The sequence below is a fragment of the Pogona vitticeps genome, chromosome 4 (genome assembly GCF_051106095.1).
Source record: "Pogona vitticeps strain Pit_001003342236 chromosome 4, PviZW2.1, whole genome shotgun sequence".
In the NCBI taxonomy this organism is placed as follows: domain Eukaryota; kingdom Metazoa; phylum Chordata; class Lepidosauria; order Squamata; family Agamidae; genus Pogona; species Pogona vitticeps.
In genome coordinates, this window is record NC_135786.1 from 206,824,137 (window position 1) to 206,847,053 (window position 22,917).

Here is a 22,917-nt window from a genome sequence, read left to right on the forward strand (position 1 = left end):
ACATGTACTATCTGTTCAAAGATTCCCCATCTAGTAGGGCATCATACACTGCTATGACTGCATGCACACTATTTCCCCTGAGGTTTTGCTCCACTAGGTTGTTGGAGAATGTTAAGTGCCTTGATAAGAGCTATGACTGTTTTTGACAACATCAAGAAGTATGTGGAAGGATCAAAACTCCCCCACAGTAAACCTGCAATTTGTATAAAAGCTGCAATGCAAGATCCACTCATGAAGTGCAAAATGGCTTTCATGAAAACGATTGCTGGAGATCATGAGCTATTTCTACAGGAGTTTCAAAACCATTGACACCTTTTTTGTATGAAGAATTTTGTAAGCTAATCAAGAAGTTAACGAGTTGTTGCATAAAATCAGAAAAGCTGCAAAACGTGTCTTCCGGTTCCCAGTTAACAATCGACATGAAATTGTCTGAGAACTTGCTTGACAGAAGCAAGGTTGACGTTGGCTTTGCAGCAAAGAAGATGTTGAAAGAAACCAAACTGAGTGAATGTCAAGTGGCCAAGTTTTGCCTAGTGTTGAAACATGGTAGTACTCGTAGCTGTTGTTGAGAGGTTGACTGAGAAGTGCTTTGAAGTTTAAGGTAGTGTGTGGCCTATCAACATTTGATCCTATTATCATTTTATAAAAGCCAAATCTTAGACTCACCAGAATAGGGGCTGTTCTTGAAACACTACACGCAAATCAGATCAATGACACAGTAGCAGAAAAATCAAAGCAACACTGCACTACTTTAACTACAGCTGCTCACGATGAGTTCAAGGCTCAGTTTCAAGCATATGTTGCAAAACAAAATGATGAAGTTGCACTGGATACATTTTAGAGTGGTATTTTGATGTCCATGTCAGATTTACAATGCTGTCTTGAACTGTGGAGGACTTGCATCTGTTGTAATTGTTATGAATCTGCTGCAGCAAATCGAGCATGCTCATGCACACTACACAGACCATTTGGAAGCTAAACACCATAAGCAACAAGAAGAAATTTGGAAGAAAGAAGAGGAAACTTGAGGGACATATTTTGTACATTTACAGTTGATCTTAACAAAAGTACTGCCCACTCACGGAGTGAGTTTGGATTTTCTATTACCAGTGGTTTCAGTTAACATATATCACTATCTAGGCATTGATCTCATTTAAAAAAAGTATCACTGTAATAACTTATTGCTGGGACCACAGTTTTCCTGCAGTTATGTAGTAATAATCAAAAATAATTTTGGTATATTCACAACTAGTGTCATACTGGAAAATGTTTAGTGCAACAGCATTATGCCAGCAGGATCCAAAGGTGGTTGTTGAAAGTAGTTTTCAAAAAGTTATATCAACATTTGCTCTTTTACACTTCAAGAAGCATAGGTGCTAATTTAATACACAATGTTGCCTTCATCATAGTTTTAACATATACAGCCTTTTAATTATGCAAAGCCATTACTTGGTATATGGAATGTTCAGTGAAATCCTGTATACATATACTCAAAAGTAAGTTCTAATGTTAAAATGGGTGTGTGTAGGACTGCAGTCTTATTTTGTGGTCTGAAGGATGTTTCAGGGACTCTTTGATTCCATGTGCTTTTTATTCTTCCATCCTCCTTATATGGCACCCCTTAAGTTTTTTGGAAAGGCATGCAAGATAACTGCAAAGAAGAACATGTTGGTTTACTTATTCCCAGATATGTAATGTATCTGGTAACTTGCTTCAAGATGGAAATTTCCATGCAGAGCATCCAGTCATGAAAACCATGGTCCCAAGGCATTCTGATAAGCACATCTTTAGCAAGACTTTCAACTTGGGCTTGTAATACATGTGCCATCTGTTCAGTCACAAGAACTGCCTTCTGCACAAAGTTTCCTGTAGTAAAAATACTGGGACCTCTTAGTGAGGAAATGATGTGGTGAATAAGTGATTGAAATGCATGAACACAAAAAACTGAAGGGGGAAACTTTGGATAGAAAGGCCAACACCTGGGTGGATTCATCATTATCATCACATTTGTGCCACACAAACAGCATGGCTTCTTCTCTCAACAAAACTGATTCTGTAGCAATATTTTTACAAATATTATTTTAATTGCATCTAATATAATTATAGTAAAAGAGAACATGATTTTAGCAAAATTGACTGATGTGAAGTTTTAGCTGCACTTGGGCACCTTTACGTATATTGCTAGGGGTCACAGACCATTAGCTAGAGACATCTGAATTTCACTCAGCTGCACCAGGGCCTCACTCTGCTGTTCAGAAAAAGGAAGCTCCCTTTGTGCCTCCTAAGAGTACCCTGTTTCCCCTAAAATAAGACCTAACCTGATAAGCCCTAGTATGATTTTTCAGGATGCTTGTAATATAAGCCCTACTCCAAAAATAACCCCCAGTTAAGTGAAACCCCACCCTCCACCGTTGTGCAGCATCCAGAAGATGACGACATGACTATATTTGAATAAATGTACAGTGGTGCCTCGGCTTACGAACGGCCCTACTTACAACCATTTCAAGTTACGACCAGCTCCGGCCACAAAATTTATCTTCTACTTGTGACTGGAGCTTCCACTTATGAACAGAAAAAAGGCAGGGAAAAAGGCGAGAAATTCAAATTTCTAACTGTAGGTGGCAACGAGGCTGCTTCTTTGTAGCTCTTTCGCCCCAGCAGTTGGAGAGTGTGCGTTGGAGGAGGCTTGGGACTACCTCCTTCTGCTTCTAAGTGACCGTGTGTGTGTGATTGAAGGGAGGCTTTGGGCTGCCTGGTAAGGTGCTGTTTTCTGCTTTTAAAAAACTGTTCTGGGTGTTTTTGCAGCGTGGTTTTGAGCTGGGGGGTTACGTTTCTGTGCTGTGATGGGTTTTGGGGGGTTTGTTTGTTGGTGTTTCCCCCCCCCATTTCCGATGGGTCTTGGGAGTTTGGTTGTTTTTTTGGAGTTTTTCCCCACTTCCAATGGGTCTTGGGGGGTTTGTTTGTTTTTTGGCTCCCCCATTTCTGATGGGTCTTGGGGGGTTTGGTTGCTTTTGGGGGGCTCCCCATTTCCGACGGGTCCTGCATGCTTCACTTGCTTTTACCTTTGTTTTCTTTGCATTTCTGACCAGTCCCCTTTGTTCTCTGTGCAATTCCAATCTGCTCAGTTTGTTTTCTTTGCATTTCCAATGGGTCTTGCACGCTTGATTGCTTTTCTCCCCCCCCAGGCCGGAAGAGATTAATAACATTTACAATGACTCTGGCAGTGTTTTCTTGGGGGGGGGGGTTGTGTGTGATTATTTTCTTTGGCTGGAACGGATTAAATGCATTTGAATGCATTCCTATGGGAAATGGTGCTTCAATTTACGACCATTTCGAGTTACATCCATCTTTTGGAACGGATTATGGCTGTTGTGGGGGAATGCCCCTCTCCAAAGTTGCTAAGCTGTTGGCTGATTCTACAGTAGTAGGGCAAACTCTCCTGGATGATGTCACAGCTGCTTCTGGGAGGAGCTGCTACCCATTCTTCTTCTTTCTCATAGGTGATAGAGAGCTTGCTTAATTGCCTTTCCTTGGGTCAATCATAATGGCATTATGTAACCATTGTCCTATCTGAACTCTGTCAACTATCTGTATACTGTCAACTATCTGTGAGCTTGTAAGGTTAATAAACACAGTCCTCCTGGGGGCAGGGCAGTCGTCTTATCTGACGTCTTCTTCTACTAGTCGCCCATCAGGAGCACTGATGGCAGACATTCTTGTGTGTGGCTGACTTCTTTAACTTCTATTCTCTAAGACTATTTGCTATCCTAATTACTTGTGACTACATAGAATATCAGCCGGCTCACTTCATGACTCCAACAGGTTAAAAGTCGAGGAACCACTGTAGATTGTTGTACATGAAAAAAAATCTCCTTAAAATAAGCCCTAAGTTGTTTTTGGAGCAAAAATTAATATAAGACCCTGTCTCATTTTCGGGGAAACACAATATAGTATTTTTTGGGGGGGGGGGGAAGAGCTCTATATACAGCCAAAAGGGCAGTAGGACTACAACTCCTATGATGTCCTGCAACTTCCTTGTTTGAGCAAGAATTACTGGAGAAATTTCTTGGAAAATTATGGGATTTTGAGTCTTTAACCCCCCCCCCCCCAAGAATGCCACATCCCTAATATCAGCTCTTCGGTTAGGAAGTTGCTAGTCTATCTCTCTCCTTTATTGCCACCTTTAAAGATGTGTAACCTGCTCTACAGCAGTAGTATTACCAGTCTACCAAGGTAGTAGATTAAAATGTTTAGTGACCTGTTCCTGTGCCTTAAGAATCTTCTGTTTTTTCCTTTCAAGCAGTGTCTTCAAGCAGGTGAGATCCATTTCAAGTTGCCGTTCTCTCTCTCTTGCAGATGCTAATTCAGACACCCTTTGTATGTGAGAGGTACATTCCTTCTCTTGCAGCTGTCTCTCCTATCATATTTGTATAAAAAGTCTATTAGCAAATCCAGTTGCAAAAATAAACATGAAAGACATGCTACTGATCTCACTGCCTGTGTTGCTGTAGTCCATCCAGCCCCACATGATTGTGGCCGTAAGCATGAAATGCTTGTTCTTTTCAATGTACCAGTTCTTTAAAGACAAGGGTGGCTGATATTTGCAGCCGCAAGCTGTTTTAAGGTTGGACGGGACACTACACAGGCAACAGGATTGTCCTTTCCTATAGAGATGCTATAGCATTTTAGGAACTGTAGATCTAAGCACTCCTCATGGGGAAGGAAGAACATGTTATGCCTAGTATGGTTGCATTTAGGAACAACTCTTAGAGATTCTAGAGGACAATTGATTTGCAAATTGAAAGCTAAAATGAAGAAATACAATTTGAATAAGTATGAGGCAAGGACAGACAATAAAAAGTTGAAGGTGCCAAGGTAGGGTCAGAAACCTGAACACAGTTTTTAAGCGACTGATACACAGAGACAAAGATAACTACTACTGTAACCAGTGCAAAGAAATAGAGAACAGCAAAAGGGGGGGGGGACAAGATCTCTTCCAGAAAATAAAAAAAATCTAAAGGAAATTCAAGCCTAGATTAGGAATGCTGAACGACTAAAAGGGAAGCACACTATCTGACCAGGAGAAAATAAAGAGAAGGTGGAAATAATATACTGAAAACACAACAATGGTCTACAGATTGGAAATGTTCAATATATGTTCCAGTCCCTAAGAAAGGAGATGCTATGCAGTGCAGTAGCTTGCTTTAATTTCCCATGCAAACAAAGTGATGCTTGAAGGATTGGAAAAAAGTTTTTTTACCTTATATGGATAGAGAAATGCCTGATGTTCAAACTTCCAAAAACAAACAGTTAAGATTATATTGTAAATATCTGCTAGCTACTGGAGTGCACCAAAGTCTACCACAACTGTGGACTGTATAGATCATTAGAGACTACAGGCTATTCTGAAAGAAATGGGTGTGTCTTAGCACTTGATTGTCCTGATGTATTGTACCTGATGTACCTATATTGTGGATAAGAAGCTAGTATTAGAACAGAATAATGGAGAGACAAAATGGTTTCCTATGTGCAAATGTGCATTTTATCCCCTTATGTATTCAATCTGTATACAGAACATATCATACAGAAAGGTGGACTATATTCAGATGAAGGGAAAATGAAAATTGGTGCAAGAAACATCAATAATTTAAGATATGTAGACAACACCATCTTACTGGCAGAAAGCAACAATGACTTGAAATTATTTTATTGAATATAAAAGAAGAAGTTGCCAAAGCAGGACTGCAGCTGAACATTGTTGTTGTTGTTGTTTAGTCATTTAATTGTGTCTGACTCTTTGTGACCCCATGGACCAGAGCACGCCAGGCCCCCTTGTCTTCTACTGCCTCCTGGAGTTGGGTTAAATTCATGTTGAACATTAGGAGACAAAAATCTTGTCTGCAGAAGAACTACAGAAGTTTAGCACTGACAATGAAGAAATTGAAATAGAGATTTTGTATACTTTGTTTCAATCATCAATCCAAATGGAGGGGAAAAAAACAGAAGGATATTCGGAAAGGCAGCAATGAAGGAATTAGAAAAGATTATCAAGTGTAAGGACATGTTGCTGGAGACCAAGGCCAAAATCACCAACACTCTTATATTTGATCACTGTCTATGGGTGTGAAAGCTGAAGAGTGAAAAAAGTTGATAGGGGAAAATTATTCATATGAAATGTGGTGCTGGAAAGGAGAGCTTTGCAGATACCTTGGCCTGCCAGAAAGACAAACAAATAGGTCCTAGATAAAATCAACCCTGGGCTATCTCTTGAGGCAAAAATGTTGAAACTGAGACTGCCTTACTTCAGGCACATCATGAGAAGGTAGAGTGCTCTGGAAAAAACAATAATGCTAGAAAAGGTGGAATGCCACAGAAAAAGAGGAAGACCAAATATAAAATGGACTGGAACCATAGGCTTGCGTTTACATGAGCTGACCAGGGCAGTTGAGGACAGGATTATTTATTGCAATGCACTATTCTGGCTGGTTCACAATCTAATAAACATGCAGATATCAAAGAACATATAACTGAACAGTGAGCAAGTTTAAAATTTCCTTTTGAAGATTGCTCATCCATAGGACCAGAGGTGACTTGATGGCATGTGACAACAACAATAGGGCATGGATGTTATGGTGTTTCCACTTCATTTTACATTAGTATTTTAATACTAGTGCCCTATGTATAATTTTTTACCCCATGTTTCTCTGTGGAGCCTGCTTCTGTACTTCAGACCAAATAGATAGCATGGTGGAAAAAAAGAGGAGGGGGGGAATATGTTGTGGCACTGTAAAGATTTGTTTCCATGTGATCTGTTGTGGATCAAAATCCAGTTATTCCGACACAGGAGGAAGATGTGTGACAAAGGGGATGTTGATACACGGAAGTTGACATGAAAACTGTTAGTCTTTAAGGTCCCCCTTCTCCCTTTTCCTGACTTGTTTCTATACCTTGTGACGTTTTCTCCTCCTGGCCAAATTTTTGGACATAACCACAGTGTCCACCGTGTACGTACTTTGAAAATAACAGATGCAAGAGTGCTTCAGACTCTGAGGTGGGAAAATGATGAACAGCCTGCACTTACTGGTAGCCTGAAGCAGCATAATACTTCTCCATCTTGAAACTGGCAACTATCTTGGTATAAATAATCAAATGCAACAAAATAGAGGTGACCACATATTTATAATGCCCTTTCAGCCTGGGCAAACAAATACCCTGTCTTAGGCAAATAATACAGATTCTGAATTTCCACAGTAGAAATTCACTGAGACAGATACTGACACGTTACCTTTTAGGTGAAAAGCGCAACTGCTTTTGTCTTATCAGCTTGATCCTGTTCATTATATTTAGCTGCTGCTATATGAGTGGTAGTTTGTTTGAAGTAGTTGGAGAAGCATTCCATAGTTTCCATATTATGTGCTAACCCTGCAATATTTCTTTCCTTCATAAAGCAGGCTGCATGATGCCTACCCATGTTTTTCTACAAGGGGAGAATTGTGTTGTTCCTAGGTCATATAACAAATAGAATTCAGGCAGCAGAAAACGCCTCTGACTTTTCATATCTTTGTCAGATAGAAACTGAAACCATGGAACTAACATTCTGGAGAAACTTACTCTGTTTAGTTGCCTGGTAGCTTCCAGTAACTGTGCCTGTAAGAGACAATTCTGCCTTGTAAGATGCCCACAGTCTTCTGCCATCTTGTTGCATAAGTATTTATCCTCATCAGCTGACAGCTGTTTCTCCTTGAGAGTTTGTCTTAATTTTCCAGCCTCTTCACTAAATATAAATTTAAAATATGAATTCATGTGAGATATTCAGAAAAAAAATATTTGTGACAATTTTATCTATTTTATCCAAGAAAAAAAACCTGGGAAATTAATTTACTCATACACATTTCACATGTTAGTGAGGTTCATTGGGATAAACTGAAAACTTCCCTACTATCAGTTCATAGCTGCAGAGTTGTATTCTATTGTATCTAATATCCAGACAGTATTAAATTATTCTAAAGCATTTTTAAAGCGCCCATGAACAGTGATCCTTCATTGTAGACCCTGTGGCTCACACAGATGGATTCTGCATCTGCATAGAACCAAGCTCTGAATATTTTAGAGCTGAGTTGTTTAGGCAGGAGACCCTTGACCACACCTAAGCTCAAGGTCCTCAGCTCCATTTTGTCTGTCACCAAAGCAACACATTTGTAAAATTCTACACAATTGAAACTTGAGCGTTTTTCTTTCTCATTTTCACCTTTAAATTTTTGGTGCAAATAGTAATGGGCAAGGCAACTGCCATGTGTTAACAAAACAGAGAAACTTGTGGTCACTCAGCCCCTTGGTATTCCTCAGCATATTCTACCAACTGTAGTCTACCTGTCTGATGCTCACGTAGACTCTCCATAATTTCCTTTGCTATGCAGGAAATCACAAAGGCTTTTTTCAGTGTCTTGCACATTGAGTGGTGCATATGCATTAGAGGACAGGGCAGATCTTACACTTAAACAGCTCAGCTCCAGAATGTTCCAAGCATGACTCTCACAGACATCACAGCTATTGTGTGAGTTCACAGATGACTTGAATAACCAAAATTACAAGACGTAAGCCATCATTTTCAAGCTTAGGGGAAGATGAGAGGATTTCCCCAAGACATCTCCCTCCAAAAAGCCAAAACTAGAAACCAAAGGTATCCATCTGGGATGGATTATTTTTATATGGTCATTTCCAGACCTACTGTGGTCTAGAGCAGGATTCGAGGGTAAGAACTTGCGGCTCCTGTCCCAAGATCACAGAGATCCAGCCTACTGTTGGAGTAGACTGCAAAGGGAGAGGTAGGCTGATGGTCCATTTCTGGAACCTCAGCTCAACTTTTATTGCTCCAAAAAACTCTACGAGTTTTACACACAAGTCACTGGCCACAGAATGTGAAAATAAGATATACAACAGTTCTGGAAGTATTAAATTTATTTACAATATTTATTTATTTATAATATTTTTAGCCGCACCATTACCAGTGGCTTCTGGGTGGCGTACAACATTAAAACTTAAAAACATTAAAAACATTTTGAAAGACAATATAAAATATCATATATTAAAACAATTCTTAAAACATTAAAAATTAATAAGTCCTGCTGCTCATGTGGCCAGCTAGGGAATACTGTTTAATTAAAATGCTGGCTGAACAGAAAGGTCTTTGCCTGGCGCCGAAAAGTGAAGAGTGTTGGAGCCAGGCGGATCTCTACAGGGAGGGCATTCCAAAGTTGGGGGGCAACAGCCAAGAAGGCCCTATTTCGACATGCCATCTCGCTCACCTCTTTCAGGTGGCTGACAATATTCACACACCTACCGAAGTTGTTTAGCAATGTGCTGTTGTGAAGACTGGGAATTGGTAAGGAATTTCTCTTCCAGATGATGGAATATTGCTTGGAGCCGTAGGCATTCTGAATTGTTTTCTGCTAGTTTTTGTTCCATATCTTGACGCTGCTGAATATTCTGCTGAAGCTGAAGAAAGCACACTGGAAAGTGAAACATTCAACACACCTTTCTATTTATGCTTGATTACTGACTAATAAGAGAGGTTATTGCAGGCAAAGTCTCTAGAATTATCTTATAGCATAATAAACATACCATCCCAGAGTTTCACTGCTCTTATGGATGGGGACATGGAATTCTTCATCAGTTCACCAATGCACACCTAGTTTTTTCAGGCCTATAGAGCATTCACTGTTAGCATGCTGCTGTTTGCATTTTCATAAAAACATTGTTTCTATGATGCCATACAATTGCAGCTTGACTGGAGAAGATGTGAGCATATTTGAATTTCAAACTGTAAGTTTCCAATTCTACTTAAATGGAAGTAATTCTCATTTTCAAATGTCAGACTTACTTTTGAGTAGGTTAACTTTTGGGAGTAGATAACGAAAACAGAGTTACACTTTGAAAGTAATAGGATGACTGAAATTGTGTGTGCAATTCATACGTTCTTGTTATGTGCCATCATGTCACCTCCTACTGATGGAAACCTTATGACTGGATATTGAGGAAAGCAACCAGGTACTGTGAATATATTTTATAACAGTAATAGTAACTTCAGGGAAAGGAAGAGAGATAAATTAGTTATATAAAGTTTCAGAGTAATATGACAATGTGCTAGATTAGGCTTCTTGTGTGCTTCAAACTGTCAAAGTTTTCTGTCAATAATCTTGGAGGCTGCTATTTTGTAGAGAGACTGAAAATGATATTTTCAAAGAAAGGTTCTAGTGTTCATTTCTGGAGGATCAATAAAGTTTAGTAAGACTTGTATTTTAAGAAAATTTATCCAGGGCTCAGTGGTTTAGTTATCTGCTTGCAGAGCCAGAGGTTGGGAGTTTATTTTCCCACTTGATCTCTTGCAAGTAGAGCCAGCCTGTGTGGCCCTGGGCAAGCTGCACAGTCGCAGGATGCCCCCCCAGAAGAAGGGAATGGTAAAATCACTTCTGAGCATTCTCTACCTGAAAAACCCTGAAAAAGGGTCACCCTAAATCAGAACTGACATGATGGCACATGATGATGATGATCCACAGCATTTTTTTAGATTATATAATAAGCACGTCCACAATTGTCTTTTTCAAAGTTCACCTCCCAAGTTGTAAGAAAATAGATTGTATTTCTATTTGTAGTGTAATCACATTAATTGAAACAAATGTAAGCCAGAGACTTCCATTTAGTTCATTTGTCAACCGAGCAGTAAATGTATTTCATTAACACATTTAACAGTCAGAAGCCTGCATTTTCCATTGGCCCTTGAAAGCTGAGTCAATGCTTTATTTCTTGTCACTCAGCAGAAAATATATCATTAATTCCCCATTGTTATGCAATATTTCAAAAATTAATTTATGAAACAGCTCACCTGCATTTTCCAAATATGAACATCACACTCGTTTTCCTTCACTGAATTTATAGTATGCTGTACTTGTTGCTGGACTTTTAGCAGTTCTGTTTCCTTGTGTGAAATGTCCTGGGTAGTGATGTCAGCCAGTTTCTTCTGTTTTGTTGCATTCTCCATTAATAGTGATTTTTCTCTAGCATTTGCATCTGCAGGAAATCACTGGGCTTTCTTTGTGCATTTAAAAACTACACATTTTCCCTGTAAATTTCCATTTCTTTTCTTAGACTGAATACTCAGCTGAATTACATTACAAAACATTTCTAATCCAGCAGTTCTAATAATCCTTAATAGAAAAGATGTCCAATGGAACTAAAGGCATATTTCCAAATGAGTTAGGTTTAGAATTGGGCTATAAAGTAACTCTGATGAGCAGTTCAATCCTCACCCAAAGTCTCTAGCTGAAACAAACAGCATATTGAGTACCTATAGCAGCATCTGGACTTTAGTGAGAAAGTTACAGTATCTTGCTGATCAGCAACTTACAGTACTCATAAGTTATGTGTTAATATATAGGCAACGTATTTAAAAAATCACATAAAGGCTATATGAGTATATATAAATATATCCTTTCCTTAATCAAATTTTTGCCTGAGCAAAAAAGAGCAGTAGTAAATTTGGCCATGAGCAGATGGGTATTGAATAGCAGGAAACATCTTCTAGAACACCTTTAGCTATGCTGAGCATGGAGAATAGAAAGTGTAGTCTAGAAAGTGCCAGGTTGTGGAAGATTTTTATGGAAACCCACCTTCTGTATATAAAGTACCAGCAACAGAATTTGGTGCCTTTATCTAACATGGGTTGTACTACAGTATGGCTGAAAGTAAACGAAAATAAAGTAATATAGACCACATATGCAGACATATACAGTATTCAACATCCGAGTATAGTTCCTAGTTCAGTTCTTTAAAAAAACCTTGTTTGTAAATGTGGGATATTGTACTTCTATATCCACAATTCAAAATGCCAAGAAATTGTAAAATACTGCTGTACAGTATCATGCCCACATTGCCAACAGGAAAAAGGATAACAAGCTTTACATAACAAAGGGCACCCTGAATGTTGAGAACACCAATGACAGCAGTCAAGATGGTCTGCAGGATACCCTCTTGTGGTCACTACCATTCACAAAGTGAGAGCAAGCTAGGGAGAAGTTGATTCCCTTTTTTCATCAGTTAACCACTTCTCACCCAAAGCAATTGTCATGGCTGTTTTTCAACCTTTCTCCTAATGTAGATATCCAAGCAGCTCACAAAAATGAAGCATAAGCTTTTAATATTAAAATGCAATTAAATATGTATTGATAAAATATTTCTAACATAAAGCAATTTAAAACTTCTGAAAATGTGCCTATTCGCTGAAATGTTGAATGTTTGTCTAAAGGTGTGTGCCTGCCAGCTGCTGTGAGAGTTGATTGAACTACTTCCAGAAGACTTTGCAGCCAATCATCACTCAGTGAAGAGGTGGCTAATTGGAACAGGGTGGGAGATCTGAAAGGCTGGTAAACATAGTTTAAGCATCAGAGAGTGCTTTGCTGTGACTGGGACCAGATGGGATTAAGCAATGTAGGGCTAATATTTAGATATTCTCAGGAGAGGAAAAAGAATTTGGGGATAGAGATAATTCAGAGTTAAAGGAACAGGAAACCATCCATTCTAGAAAGAACTGGCTTTGGCTATTAGCTGGCAGAAAAGATGGTTTGGGGTAGGGAGTGGGTTAATAAAAAATTGCCAGGCAATTTTTACACTGAATCCTGTTGTGTATGTGCTCTGCTCTGTGCCTTGAACAGAAAAACCACAAAGCTTTTAACCTTGTTGAATGTGTTAAAATAAAATTGCTTTTCTTGTTCCAGCTATTGCTTCAGCTTATATTCCTTTCCGATATTTGGGGATATTCAATCTATGGAGCCCAAATGTTTTTGAAGTTATCAGCACTAGTCTGGCCCTATTACATTTCTATCAATATCATTAATATAAAAATAACATAAAATACAGAGGTGCATAGTGTTAATCACCTTGAGTTTGGTCACTGTGTCAATTCAATCTTCAATGAGGGAGGGTCAAAGAGGACAACCTCTCATAAGGCAGTCTGAGAGGAGGAGTTGCTGAAAAAGCATTATTTTGTGTCATCACTAGATGGTGACTGTGAAGGTAGCAGGACCAACATATGGGCCTTCCCCAAGGAGTCTTGTATGGGGACTAAGAACCATAGCTTGTGCCATTCAAAATAATAAATAGGCATCAGGCTGGATGAATTATTTGTAAATGTTATTGCCACACACAGTAAAATCAAACTAGCATCCATTCATAAGTCTTTAGTGATCCAATAATGGAGATATCTGAACTAGAACTTTGTATTTAAAAGTAAACCTTGATTTAGCTATGACTATATTAACTATAAAAAGTTTGGTTGTTGTGGGGTTTTCGGGCTCTTTGGCCATGTTCTGAAGGTTGTTCTTCCTAACATTTCGCCAGTCTCTGTGGCCGGCATCTTCAGAGGACAGCACTCTGTGCTCTGGAAGATTTCCAGTGCTGTCCTCTGAAGATGCCTGCCACAGAGACTGGCGAAACGTTAGGAAGAACAACCTTCAGAACACGGCCAAAGAGCCTGAAAAACCCACAACAACCATTAGATCCCGGCCGTGAAAGCCTTCACGAATACAGATAAAAAAATTATTACCAGACAGTGTTTGAAGGCGTCTTTGCATTGCTTGAATTTCAGCTTCAAACATCTTGATGCTATTTGTTTTCTTTGTCATTTCAATTTGGGCAGCATTTATTCTGATCTCCAGTTCCTTTAAAATATATATGTTAACCACATACAATGCATGAATTTATGCTGAAGACCCAGAGCCGAAACCAAACAAAATAGACAAGATTACAACTACTCACACTACTAGGCTAAACCCAGTGTTGCCTGCTGAAAGAGAACTTTATTTTCCTATAACCTCCCCCCCCCAAAAAGCCCACAAGGATTAGAGGGTATCCAGCTCCCAGATTTAGTTTTGGGGGCGCATGGTGGGCTGTGGCTGGGGGAGCTGACATTCAACAGAGATACACTGTTGGACTAGGTGACACTGTCAGGAAGGGTACACTTCCAGTCCGAAGAGCCTTCTGCAAATATCACTTTTACACTTAGTATGCACTTGTGCTTTTTATTTATTTACTTTTTATGTGAGTAGATTTTTGAATGTACAGTACATTGTCCTTTCTCAAATGGGGCAGAGGCTGGATGAAAAAGGGCTACCACATTCCCTATTCTTACAATGCAATGGTTCTGTGAAATAACAGATGATATTGTAACAGGTATTTGACATCATCAACTGGGATGAAAAAACCATAAACTCAAAGACAGCATTGAGGCAAGGGAGCTCACTGCAGTGGAGAGTTCTTCAATGTCTGTTCCCCAGGTGAACATTACTAACTTCATTTCTGACTGCCTTTTTAGTTGATTCTGTCTCCATCTGGCTCATAGCCATCAGGTCAACTGATGGATTGTTGGGCATGGACTATGGCCCTCCAGATGTTTGACTGTAGCTCTTCTTGGTCCTTACATGTATAGGAAATGCAGAGGAATCATGGAAGTTGTAATCCAACTATACCCAGAGAGCCACAAGTTCCTCATTCCTGATTAAGGATTGTTGTATAATTGTAAGGATACATTATTTACATGAAACAAGTGGCTAAGTGTCCACACATCATACCTCATTAATGTCTATAGTTTAAACTAAAGTTGGGGGATATTCTTTCTTTCTTTCTTTCTTTCTTTCTTTCTTTCTTTCTTTCTTTCTTTCTTTCTTTCTTTCTTTCTTTCTTTCTTTCTTTCTTATATTTGTATACCATGCCAATTAGTGCTGGGCACTACTCTAGGCAGTTTACATCCAAAATAGCATAAATGTAAAATAAATCACAAAACAATTCTTAAAAATAAATCAAACACACACACACAAACACAACAACAATCATCTAATAAATCACATGTGGCCCTCCAGCTGTTGTTAGACTGCCACTCATATCAGTCTTACCCAACATGGCCAACAGGAAGGGATGGCAGAGGTTGCAGTTGTTGAACTGCAAGTATGGAGAGACATTATTTGTTATTAAATTTTTTTGACTAAGCTTTTGGTATTTATTAGTATCTAGTGTTCATTGCTCTGTGTAGCTTGTTTTAACTGTTACTGCTTTGGTACTAATGGATCAGTAAATGAATGAATGAATGAATGAATGAATGAATGAATGAATGAATGAATGAATGAATGAATGAATGAAGTTTCCCTCCTTGGTTAAAACAATGTGAAAAACATAATACACAAGGATCATTGCATGAATGCACAAAGTGCTTGTATACATTTGCAAATTTCCCTGATTATTTTGTTTCCAGCTGTGCAGCAACACTGTAGGGTTCCGAAGCATGCAGAAATGGCCCTAAGAAGCCACAAGAAGCAACCATAGGAACGGGACCCTGAAACTTCCTGGTATGTCAGTGGACACTTTTCATGCTCTAATCTCAATGTGATCAAAGTAATAATAGGTTAAAAATAGAATTTGTTTAACCATATGAGAACCTAGTAAATACTTAGTAAGTTACCTTCATCTTTTGCAACATTTTTTCAGCCTCTTTGGTAAACTTGGGTTGGAAGCTTGTCGCTTTTTTAGCCTTCTCCTTGGTTTTTGATGCATAATTAAGGAACATTTGTTAGAGATATTTGGAAGACCTGTCCACTAGTTAAAAGTACTTTTCATATTAACAATGTTGTGCTGTCTGTAGATTTACTATTTTCTTACGATTTTTTTTTTGCACTACTAATGGATGCAAAACCCAATATCATACTGCTTTATTCCAATTAAGGACCAGAATCCTATCCTTTCAATTCAACTATTGTTGGACTGCAGCTCTCACAAGTTCTGTCTAGTGCAGCCAATGGCAAGGGATGACTAGAACCTTACATCCTTCTGTTTCTTGGACAAAAATTTTTTTTGTCTCTTTTGTCAACCTGTTGCAATAACACCCATCTGCACCAAAATTTTAAATCACAGTATTGCTTCACTCTCCATAACAACTGAATCTCACCAAAACAGCAACAGTGAGATTTTTGAGCTTCTCATAAAAACTGAGGCCCTACTTTGTTCTCTCCCCCCCCCCGGTCCCATTTTCACCCATTGTTCTGTGAAGGACACCACCAAATTCTGAAGTTTAATAACCACAACGTGGCTTGGGCACGTCGTGAGAATGGCTGATGGTCGGATTCCAAAGGATCTCCTGTATGGAGAATTAGTGCAGGGAAATCGCCCCAGAGGGAGACCACAGCTGCGATACAAGGATATCTGCAAGGGGGATCTGAAGGCCTTAGGAATAGACCTCAACAGATGGGAAACCCTGACATCTGACCGTTCAGCCTGGAGGCAGGCAGTGCATCACGGCCTCTCCCAATTTGAAGAGACCCTTGTCCAGCAGGCTGAGGCAAAGAGGAAGTCACAAAAGCAGCAAAACCAGGGAGCTGGACAGGGGACAGATTGGATTTGTCTTCAGTGTGGAAGAGATTGTCACTCTCGAATTGGCCTCTTCAGCCACACTAGACGCTGTTCCAAGTCCTCCATACAGAGCACGTCACCATAGTCTTTCGAGACTGAAGGATGCCTAACCTAATAACCATTCTAGTGAATCCTTTGCAGGAAAGATGACATTTTGTGTGCAAAAAATAATAATCTTGTACAACTTGGCATTTCTTTCAGGAAAAAAAGATGACTATGAAAATTATAAGAAATCCCACAAAATTTCCTGTGAAGCTTCTCAGGGGAAAGACAACCTTGTGCAAAGAAATCTTGCTGTAAAGTCCCCACTCCCTTCTTTGGGATTGGGATGTAGACTGATCTTTCCAATCCTCTGGCCACTGCTGAGTTTTCCATTGATAAAAAAATAGCGCACTGGTCCTTAGATATTGGGTTGTGGCACCAGGATGGATGACATGACCTTCAGCCTGGTTTGTTCCTTTTTGAACAACACACACAGAATGATTAAAGTGGTAGGGAACACCCCCCCCCAACTCTGCGTTGGCTGTCTCTAGCAAGCATATCATTGCTAGCACCACTCTGGCAGCCATTGATGATGATTAAATCCTTTGCGAGCTAGCAAAAATTTAATGCAACTTGCTAGGCATGTTGGACACCTTACTACTTCCTATACCACTCCATGTGTTCCAGCAAAAATAGTGCACATCTTTATTAAATGTGGTGCATTCTGCTATTTCAGTACATAGCCTGGCAGCCATTGATACTATTGATATATCCTGCTAGTTTGGTTCACAGCCTGTGTAGATTCGAAAATATTTTGAATTCAAATAATGTATCATTTCTTTCCTTTCAAATCAAGGGAGTAATGTCGGCGTACAGTGGTGCCTCGCATAGCGATCGCTCCGTTTAGTGACGAAATTGCTTTGTGACGCATTTTTTGCGATCGCAAAAGCGATCGCTTTGCGATGTTCCCTATGATGGAATTTCACTTTGCGATGACCTATCATCACAAAGCGACCATTTTCGGCCAGCTGATCGGTGGTTTCAAAATGGCCGCTGGGAAAAAACATGGCCGCCCGCTGTTTTCTGGGACAGATTCCTCGCTTAAGAGGCACCAGAAATGGCCGCACTATGGAGGATCTTCGCTGAACAGTGAGTTTCAAGACCATAGGAACACATTAATCGCGTTTTAATGCGTTTCTATGGGCTTTTTTATTTTGCATTGCAACGTTTTCGTTCTGCAGCGATTTTTGCAGAACGAATTAACGTTGCAATGCGAGGCACCACTGTATATAAATTTTGGGGGGATAAATGGTAAAAAAGTTCCCTGACCCCTGCTCTACAAGTACCTCAGTCTTTTGCTAAATGCACACCATGAGTCACATTTGCAATCACACAAGGATATATTAGTAATGGATGCCCAGTAAGTAGTGACTATCCATTTCTGGGCACAATTCAAAGTTCTGGGTCTGATCCAGAAAGCCCTACATAACTTAAGTCCAGGTTCTGATGGACTACATCTCTGCGTGACAGCAGAGTCTCCTTGGAGTTTAAGATCTTTGAGGAAGGCCTTTCTCTCACTTCCACCACCTGCCCTGGCACACCTGAGACTCAAAAGAGAGCATTCTAGGACACAGGTCCTAGAGCTCCCTCCTGACTGTCCTTTGGCCAGTGAGGACCTTGTGAGCTGCTTTCAAGGGACGTGGTGGTGCTGCGGGCTAAACCGCAGAAGCCTGTGCTGCAGGGTCAGAAAACCAAGCAGTTGTAAGATCAAATCCACGCGACGGAGTGAGCCCCCGTCGCTTGTCCCAGCTCCCGCCAACCTAGCAGTTCGAAAGCATGCAAATGCAAGTAGATAAATAGGGACCACCTCGGTGGGAAGGTAACAGCGTTCTGTGTCATTATTTGAATTCAAAATATTTTCGAATCTACACAGGCTGTGAACCAAACTAGCAGGATATATCAATGTGACCACAGAAGATTGTCTTCGGACAAAACGCTGGCTCTATGGCTTAGAAACGGGGATGAGCACCGCCCCCTAGAGTCGAACACGACTGGACAAAAAAAAGTTGTCAAGGGGAACCTTTACCTTTACCTTTATTGGGACAAAGATTATGAATAAAATGAATCAAAGAATGAGTCTGAAAATTAGGGGTCCAATTCACATGGAGAGCCCCCACTCATTGTAGGGGTACTTCTGTTTATGCTTGCCTGTCTTTGTTCATTCACAAATTATGACGATGAGTGGAATCAGACCAGACTGCTTCACTTGAATAAGTGGCAAATATCTCCTAACATGAATGCCTGAGTAGGGCTTCTGAAGTGATGCCTTAGTTTTTTTTTTTTGTTTTTTGCTTCTTCTTATTACCAAAAAGACAATCTAAGACACAAATATTTTTCTCAAGAGTGCTTCAGTGCTAGACAAAAGTAATCACCAATCCCTATTAATTTCAGAGGAAAACATGCTGTATGGAGGGGCTGTTTCTAGTGCAAACTTTTTTCCTCTTTGTTTAAGCTGCATGTTACAATTGGGGCTGAATATTTTAAAGTGGTGCTTTGAAGAAAATTAAAACATGTCATATTTCATCATAATCAACATAAGGTACAAAAACAAGGAAATTGTCTGGTTCACCCCTCCCCCAGTAAATAGGCACTATGGTCATCCACATGCACCAATCAAATTGCTATTGTATGCACATATTATAAAAATTGACATAGTCATGTGGTTCCAAATGTAAGGCAAAAGATCTTTTATAGTTTATAGCAGCAGTGGCTGATCTCAGTGTGGCTGAGAGCCATTTTTAAAAATTTTCATGGTAAATAAAAATAGTAAGTGGCATTTTTTCAAAACAATATACTGTATTTTTCGCTCCATAAGACACACCTGACTATAAGATGCATATAATTTTTAGAAGAAGAAAACAGTAAAAAATATTCCTCTGTATCAGGGGTGGGCAATTAAATAAATAAACAGTGCAAGTCCCACGCTGGGACTGCAAAAAAAAAAAACCCTCACCAAAAAAACAAAGCAACATAGAAACATACCCCCCAGCCCAAACCTATCCTCTAAAACCTACCCAGAACATTTTTTAAAAAAGGAAAAAGCAGCACCTTACTGGTCCGAAGCCTCCTGGGGGTCCCCCTCCACTGGCATCGCTGCCTTCCCAAGCCTCCAGAGGTCCCCCCACCATAATCTTAATCTTAATTGCCGCTACTGAGGTCTTCTGGCCAAAGCTACGCATGTAGAAATGGAAACTGGCTGCCCTCTGCAAAGATGGTGGCTGCAGCTTCATTTAGGGTAGGGAAGCTGCAGCTGCCATCTTTGCAAAAGGCAGCCTGGATTCCCTTAGTCTTGCAAAGATGACAGCTGCAGCTTCCCAACCCTAAATGAAGCCACAGCCACCATCTTTGCAAAGGGCAGGCAGTCTCCATTTCTACATGCGTGGCTTCGAGGCCAAAAGATCTCAGCAGCGGCGATTAAGGTAGGAGGGTGTTGGTGAGGGTGGGGCCAAATGTGCGCGTTTACTCATGAGTAAGGACTGCAAGGCGGGTCTACTCACAAGTAAGCACCGCAGGAGACATGGGTCTACTCATGAGTAAGCACCGCCGAACACCCTGGGTGGGGTGCGCAGGTTGGAGGAGCTCCGTGGACGGGGCATGCGGCAGGAGGAGGAAGGAGAAGCGGCTGGGTGCCAGTGCTTTGTAAGCTGGGGAAGGCTCTGAGAGTGTCGGTGAGGGTGGGGCCTTCTGAGGCCTCCGGAGGCCTGGGAAGGGAGTGATGGGGCGGGGGGGCAGTATTCACTCCATAAGACGCACACACTTTTCCCTCCACTTTTTTGGGGGGGGGGGAACTGCATCTTATGGAGCGAAAAATACGGTAGATGTCAATCCTCAGTCTTCCCAAACAAAGTTTACTGAAATATATTTAATGTTGGAACTGAATACAGTGGTGCCTTGAGTTGCGAACTTAATTCGTTCTGGATGATGGTTGTAACTGAAGTTGGTCATAACTCAAGGCACCATTTCCCAAAGGAATACATTAAAAAGCGATTAATCTGTTCCGGCTGTTTTTTGGTTGTATCTCAAGGTGCTGGTTGTATCTCAGTTAATCTGTCCACTAGGGGGAGACTTTTTTAAAAAAAAAAACCTAAAATGACCTCTAAGGATAATAAAAAAAAAGGACAGGAAAGGAGGGAGGGAACAATGGGGAAAAGAGGCCTTTTTTCAGGTTGTATCTCAAAGCGCCGGCTGCAGTTCAAAGCAAAATGTTGTGAACGGAGCTGGTTGTAACTCGAATTGGTTGCAAGTCAAGACGGCTGTAAGTCAAAAATCCAATCTAGGTATCTGCTAAGAACTATCTGCAAGAACTACTTGCAAGAACTACCTGTGATAATAAAAGTATTATTTTAAAAGGATATAGATAGGATGTCTCACATTCCAGTAAGCAGACTTGTCTTTGCAAATTCTTGATATATTCAATTTCAATTGAAGCCAGAATGTCCATGTTGCTTGGAGGGATAGGTTGGGGGTGGAGTGGAGAGACAAGTCATATTTTCACATTGTATATCATGTGATGCAGGCAAAGAACAGCAGTCATTTCCCATTTTTTCATCTTTTATATAATTAATCAGGTCTACTTCTGTCATTAAGTGCCTACAGTATGGCTTGACATAGTTTCATATCTTCTAATTCTTTTAATAAAAGTAACTTTTTAAAGAGAACTCTTTTAACTAAATCTGAACAATTACCCAAACTGTCAATCAGCTTTTTCTGATTATAGCTATAATTGAGTTAATTGAGTAACTGAGGACCAGCATGTTACTGCTGATTTATGCTTGTACGGCTCAGTGAGTGGGTTAGGTATCTGGCTATGGAGCCAGAGGTTGGGAGTTTGGTTAGCCAGTGTGGCTTTGGGCAAGCTGCACAGTCCCACGGTGTGAAGTTCTGAGTAGTCTCTACCTAGAAAACCCTGAAAAGGGTCACCATAAGTCAAAATAGACTTGACAGCACACATTTAGCTGGCTGGTTAGTTCAGTGGCTTAGATATCTGGCTTCACAGCAAGAGGCTAGGAGTTTAATTCCACACTCTGCCTCCTGGGAAAAAGGCCAGCCTTAGTGGTCATGGGCAAGCTGTATAGTCCCAGGCACCCCCAGAAGAGAGGGAATGGTAAATAATTTCTGTGTATTCTCTACGTAGAAAGCCCTGGAAAAGGTTGCCATAAATCAGAATCAACTAGTCAGCATTTTTGGATACCTAATGTGGCGTAGTGGGTAGAGTGATGGACTAGGACTCAGAAGTTCTGGTTTCAAATCCCCGCTCAGCCATGGCTGCTTACTAGGGGAATCAAACTGGTAAAATCACTCTTTAAATATCTCACTTCTCTTGAAAGTCCTGTTAAGGTTACTATAAGTTGGTTTCAGTGTGGCAGCACACGTGCACATCTTGGTGACAAATTGCTGCTCCTTAACAAGGACCTAATCACTATCCTCATGTTTGATACTGTAAGGAAACTTATTTCAAGTTGAGTGGGTAAAATTCTTGAATGTATTAATAATGGTGCTGCAATAAACGTTCCAGTAGTTACTTGTGGCTGTTCCCAAAGACAATTCTTTAATTTTACATTCACTTAGAATTAGACCAGGCTTGTCCAACCTCGGCCCTCCAGATGTTCTTGGACTTCAACTCCCAGAAATCCTGGCCAGCAGAGGTGGTGCTGGCCAGCAGAGGTGGTGCTGAAGGCTTCTGGGAGTTGAAGTCCAAGAACATCTGGAGGGCCAAGGTTGGACAAGCCTGAATTAGACACTCTTTTTTCCACAGATATCTCTTCTGAATAAGTCAGTTTATCTGTCGTTTCTGAAAATGTTTTAAATTTATTTAATTCCACCATTTAACTTTCACCACAGACATAACGTTCAACAGTTTTGGTTAATTAATATTAATCTAAAACTTGTGAAATGTAAGATGTAGAACATGTATATACGTTTTGGGACTCTCTTGGTTCTCACTATACATTTTCCCCCCAGTATCCCATCAGCATAACTGGACACTTTTAACTTATTATCCTCCAGTCCTATGCATGAATACTCAGAAATAAATCCAATCGTGTTCAGTGGGATTTACTTCCCAATTGGACTGTACAAGATATTACTATAGTTACTGGAACATTCTTATGAATTTTACTCGACTTTTATACCAAGGATGTTCTGTTGGTGGAATTATAATTTCTCTGCTTCAAGTGAAGGCAACTTCACTGAGTCTCCAGGACAGATGCATTTTTCCTTAGATCTGGCCCATCCTGCATTCACCCCAGCCAGTCTACCTCTGATGAATGTTTTGGGTCTGGTGTGAATATGGTCCATCATGTCCCCAGAGGCATATATGATGTTCCAGCCCCCACCAGTCTCTTTTAAAACCACAAACAGCAATCTCTTCTTCTTTTTAATACAAAATGCTATTTTTGGCAAAAAGGGGGGCTGGGGGAAACAAAA

At 40.2% G+C, this 22,917-nt stretch overlaps 1 protein-coding gene across 1 annotated transcript in view; it reads right to left on the bottom strand.

Moving 5' to 3' along the window:
- Window positions 1-22,917, bottom strand: part of LOC110075881 (uncharacterized) — a 30,514-nt gene that overhangs the window by 6,100 nt on the left and 1,497 nt on the right. The window contains exons 2-8 of the mRNA XM_020787538.3: window positions 20,847-20,936; window positions 15,506-15,584; window positions 13,598-13,712; window positions 10,883-11,067; window positions 9,341-9,495; window positions 7,612-7,774; window positions 4,259-4,417 (exon numbers count right to left, since the gene is read on the bottom strand). Of these exons, the coding sequence (XP_020643197.2) occupies window positions 4,259-4,417; window positions 7,612-7,774; window positions 9,341-9,495; window positions 10,883-11,067; window positions 13,598-13,712; window positions 15,506-15,584; window positions 20,847-20,932 (942 nt within the window). The 5' untranslated portion in view covers window positions 20,933-20,936. The remainder of the gene's footprint in view (window positions 1-4,258; window positions 4,418-7,611; window positions 7,775-9,340; window positions 9,496-10,882; window positions 11,068-13,597; window positions 13,713-15,505; window positions 15,585-20,846; window positions 20,937-22,917) is intronic.